This window comes from Gymnogyps californianus, chromosome 2 (assembly GCF_018139145.2).
Source record: "Gymnogyps californianus isolate 813 chromosome 2, ASM1813914v2, whole genome shotgun sequence".
In the NCBI taxonomy this organism is placed as follows: Eukaryota; Metazoa; Chordata; class Aves; order Accipitriformes; family Cathartidae; genus Gymnogyps; species Gymnogyps californianus.
The window spans coordinates 15642349-15647605 of record NC_059472.1 but is presented as its reverse complement, the minus strand read 5'-3'; the positions used below and the strand labels follow the sequence as shown (position 1 = coordinate 15647605).

At 44.3% G+C, this 5257-nt stretch overlaps 1 protein-coding gene across 1 annotated transcript; it reads left to right on the top strand.

Annotated features, from left to right (window-relative positions):
- Window positions 1-1179: 1179 nt before the first annotated feature.
- Window positions 1180-4830, top strand: UTP23 (UTP23 small subunit processome component). Its single transcript, XM_050891374.1, has 3 exons — window positions 1180-1396; window positions 3250-3424; window positions 4332-4830. The coding sequence occupies exons 1-3, from the start codon at window positions 1209-1211 to the stop codon at window positions 4716-4718; spliced, it is 750 nt and encodes a 249-aa protein (XP_050747331.1). The 5' UTR covers window positions 1180-1208; the 3' UTR covers window positions 4719-4830.
- Window positions 4831-5257: the final 427 nt, after the last annotated feature.

The window sequence follows — 5257 nt, the reverse complement described above, 5'->3', positions numbered from 1 at the left end:
TGGAAAATACTCTCCATCGCCTGTTCTTCGCACTTTTCATCCTGTAAGTACTTTAAAATATCTTCCTATTTAAACATTTGAATTTCTACAATAGTAATTAAATGCATTATTTTTCAGTTTCTTTTAACACTAACTAACCTGCTTGGAAGCAGATGTTTTCCATGTCTCTTTGCTAGCAAAAAGACCAATACGACAGGTGGGTATTTGCTTAAATGACGTTGGAGCGGTCTGACCGATTACAGCTAACTGGCAGGTACCTGCCATTTTTTGCTTGCAATACAGTTGTCCCTGGCAGAAAGATGTCTCCTGTTGTACCTGCATAGCAAGAGATGTCTCCAATTATCATTTTGATGGTGTTAAGATATCACATCCCTTTGCCTGCCTAAAATACAGGCATTAAGTTCAGTTTCTTAATTGCCAAATGTCTGGTGTGCTCATGTTTTCCGTTGGACAGGGAGGAGTTTGTGCAATCTAGCTTTCTGAATGACAGCCGTTTCCCCAGACTACAGTGAAATTGAATTTTCTATTTGTCATGGAAAAAAAGTAGTAGTATTAAAATGTAGAATATATGCTTTTCAGTTTCAATTTTGCACACATAGAGCTTACACTGATGTAGCCAATACAGGCAAACAATATAAGCAGGCATTGAATAAGCCTTCCTAAGGGAAGTACGGCGATGCATGATTAAACTACAGTCTCTGGGACAGTAACTGAAATTCAATCATTACAGTGAATTAGAAAAAAGAAAACTGTATTTCCGATCTCAGCAAACGGCAGGAGCTGACATGGCACCGCCAAACACAGGGTAGCGAACGAGTCTTCAGGTAATGAGTGTGAAGAACGAGAGGGGTGAGCGAGGCCCCTTGCAGGCCCCACGCACGGCGGGCGGGCAGCACACTCAGCTCCGCCGGTCGCGCACCGGCGGCGCCGCACGCCCCGAGCCGCGGCGCACGCCCGCCTGGCCGGCGAGGCACAAGGCAGCCAGACCCGGGCTCTGCCGGCCGCTCCCCGCAGCGAGAGCGTAACCGCAGGCCGCGCCCAGCGGGGCAGGCGGCCGCGGCACCCACCGCGCTTCCCCCCGGCTCCCGCAGGCCTGCGGGGGGGCGGGGGGCCGCGGAAGGCCCCGCCCCGCCCCGCTCGGCGGCGGCCGGGCCCGGCGCAGCTTCCGGGGGAGCCACCGGCCGTTCCGGGCGGGCGGCGGCGGCGCCATGAAGGTGACGCGGCAGAAGCACGCCAAGAAGAACATGAGCTTCTACAAGCACAACTTCCACTTCCGCGAGCCCTTCCAGGTGCTGCTGGACGGCACCTTCTGCCAGGCCGCGCTCCGCAACAAGATCCAGATCCGGGAGCAGCTGCCCGGGTACCTGGACGGCGCCACGCAGCTCTGCACCACCCGGTGAGGCACGGAGGCCGCCGCCTCTGCGGCGGCCGCCGGACTGCCCCAGTGCGCATGCCCGGGGGGGCGGCTGAAGACCACGGGGAGCCGCAGTGCGCATGCCCGGGGGGGTGGGGGTCCTGGAGTCGGAGGGCGTGAGGTGCAGTGCGCATGCGTGCGGGGTGGTGTGTGCCGCGGTCCCTCAGCCTCGGGCACCGCCGGCGGTGGGGTGGGCGACGTGGGGCTCTGGGGGTTACGGGGCCGAGGGCGGTAGCTGTGGTGAGGAGGTGGCGGTGTGGGCTGTAGTTAACTTGCAGAAGGATAGGAGCTTCTTTCAGTACCAGCTGCCTTTCCAAAGGTGGCAGAAACTGTTGAGGGATGAGGTAGGGCGAGGGGTAACCCCGGTGTGTGAGGGACGGCTGGGTGGGCCTCTTCCCAGTCCCAGCGTCGTCTTGGCGAAGTGGGAACAGTAGAGGCAAGCTCAGATCTCTTGGGCAGGGAGGGATTTATTGCTTGTCTGGAGTTTCATCCTGCCTGTAATGGATTGTTTCCAAGGGAGAACAAGGATGTGCTAGACAGAGGCGTGGAAGTAAAGCATACACACTAAATATCTTAAGTTGCTTTGAAGTTGCATTTGTTTTTACTTGAATTTGTATATTGTGTATGATAAAATCTTCCTCACTTGGATTTCTGCAATGACAGAATAGCCAACTGCCCATCATGGAGGCAACTGCTGAAAATATCAGGAAGTTGTATACCCTAGGGTACAAAAATGAAACGCTGAGCCATCTTGCAAAGCATACAGAACTGGCCCGTACTTCTAAACAGTAGAAAATAACGAGTCATGACCTTAGCTGTGAAAGGTTCGGCAATCGCTTTGATCCAAACTGTATTCTAGTCATGTCTAAATGTTACTTCTTGCTTCCTTCTTTCAGCAATATCTATTGGTCTTTTTGACCTGTTTTCACTTAGGGCAGCTGAATGGACTCATTTTCTCTGCTGTCAGAATGCTAAGTTGGTGAGGCAGCACCTCAATGGCATGACCAGAGCTTCCCTGAGGAAATGAGCTGGCTCGCTTGAGAGTCTTTGCGAAAAGAACAGACTCAAGTCTCCACAAAGGCTGTCCTCAAAGGCTAAACTTTCTTCTCTGGAAAGAAAAATAGTTGCTACCATATTCTTGAAGCTGTATTTCAAGGCCATACATTCTTACCACTGTCCACATTTAATAGTAAGACTCAGTAGCCAGAGTAAGTTAGGTTTCATCTCCTGTTCATTTCTGAGTATCCAAGCTAGCATCCTCATAGACTGCTGCGCTGTCCTGTGTGAACATCTGCTCTGAGTGCTGCTCAGAGGAGGATTTTAGGTTTGCATTTTATTCTCTATTTGGAACCTTGCGGAGCCATAAACTTCCAGATTTTTAATCATATGGACAATCGTTTTTTCTTCTGCTGCTTGATTCAGATTCTGATAGCAAGTTTGAAGCAAGGTGATGGACGTATCAAGTTTAACTTGCATGCAGTGATTAATCAGTTTGTGCTAATTCAAGTAATTTCATTTGTTAAGTAGTAGTTCATATGCTAGGTGATATCGGAACATAAAGGTAAGGACTTAGCATTGTCACTGATATGAAATATTTTAAAATCATTTAATATAACTTAATGTTCTTACTGGTTAATCTTGTTTGGAACCGAGGAAATCTTGCTGATGTCTTCAGATGGGCTACTGCTTTCAGATTACTGGATGCCATTTACAAATCATAGAGCCTGAACAACTAGGCATTGATCATTCTTAGTTAACTCACATCAACCTTTTGCTGTTGTGAAAAATGTGTAGTTATTTTCTCATTTAGAAATCATTGTTGCTTTTGTTTTCAGATGTGTTCTAAAAGAACTGGAATCATTGGGGAAAGCACTGTACGGAGCAAAATTAATTGCCCAAAAATTTGAAGTTCGAAACTGTTCTCACCGCAAGGATCCTGTGAGTGGTTCAGCCTGTTTACTTTCCATGATTGAAGAAGGTAACCCTCATCACTTCTTTATCGCTACACAGGTAAATGCTCATGGGAAACGTAACTCCATTTCATTTGAAGTGATCCTTTGATACCGAAGGATAAGGAAACCTACAGAAACCTTGACTATGAGATTTTTAAATAGCTTGTGGCAATCAATCTTGTAAAGCCTTACTTGCTCTTAAATGTATTTGCTGATTACGAAGTAGGGAATCTTTTGTCTTACTTGAACAACTACATTTTTCTACGCTAGAAGGATATTGCTTAGTTTAGCAGAAAGGGTAGAAAACATACTGACTACCTCTTGACATGTAGAAAAACAACTGATGAATGTTAATTTGCATGTTGCTTGTGTGTATGTCCGCTGCCCCAAACTGTTCTGCACAGTAGTCTGAAAAGTGAAATTAAGTGTTAAATGACCATATAACTTCAATTTTAAGAAATTTTGGAGGTTTTAACTAAAGAATGAAGGTAGAACTTGTGTACAAATAAGAAAGGCAGGTTTTTTCTTAGGTCTGTTATTGGAACTGTTTGTATAAATTATATACAATATATGTAAAATGGTTTACAGTAGAATCCTGTATACTTAGGTAAGATACATGGAGTTTAAAATGACTTGTTATAGAAGAAATTATGTTACTTCTTGTGAAGTGGTGGACTGCATACCAGTGAACTGGGAATTTTTCCTCAAAAAATGCATGTATGCTTACAGATACATGAAAAAAGGAAATGTTAATAAATTTTCCATCAGAAGTACAGCTAATCAGAAGGAGAGAAATTGAAATTGAAATTGCTCTGAAAGGCACTGCCATGTATATCTGCTAGATTAAGTTTCTTATCTTTTTCATAACGTAATTTATCTGCATAGTTTTGTATTAAAAGTAGGTGCGTTTGAATTGCAAATATCGTTTAATCCCAAAATATTGACTAAAGTATTTAATTTTACAGGACCAGGATTTAGCAAACAAAGTGAAAAAGAAGGCTGGCGTTCCTCTCCTCTTTATTATTCAGAACACTATGGTGCTAGACAAACCTTCTCCTAAATCTTTGGTATTTGTTCAAAAGTTGCAGACAAATCAGCTTGTTCCAGAGCACCAAAAACAAAGCATTGTGCAGCTTAAAGAAAAAGAAGGACTAGCAAAGCAAGAAGGTGAAAAGAGAAGAAAACGTAAAAGGGCAGGCGGCCCCAATCCTCTCAGCTGTCTGAAGAAGAAAAAGAAGAAAACACAGGACGGTCAGGAGCCTTCTGCTGAAAAGAAGAAAAGAAGAAAAAGAAAGCGGAATAGAGTTAAAGCAGAAGCTGTGCAGTCAGTGCAGAAGAATGAAGAAGAATAAACCCATCTTTGCAAACAATGCAGGACTTGAACATTGTTTGAACTTTGCAAAAAGAAAGATTAATATGCAATATGTGAAATCAAGTTGTTAGTATTAAAACTTTTTTTTATGAGGTGGTACTTGTTATTACTGCATCTCAACATTTGTAGGTTATTGTCCTAATAATTTATTCTGTTGTTTAGTAATTGAGTTTGTGACAAAATATTTAGGAGCTCTCAGGTTTCATTGTTCTCTCCAGCATCTTGATTCCTGCCAGAGAGTTCACACGATCGGTAGCAATTTTTTAGAAATGCTTCTTGGGTTTCATATGGGTTTTGGTGGGATACTAGACTTCTTTCTAAATCTAGGTTGCTATTCTTACTAGTTTTGAAAGTTGTTCTGTTACAGAATGTGGAATTGACCTAAAAGAGCACAACGTCTCATTTATCTGTATTGTTTGAATACAAAAGTTAACTCTTTTGCAAAGTGACCGGGTGCCCTTAAGAAGTCCCTTCCAGCCTGAATTACTCTGTACACTCCATGTGAACTGGTATGTCTGT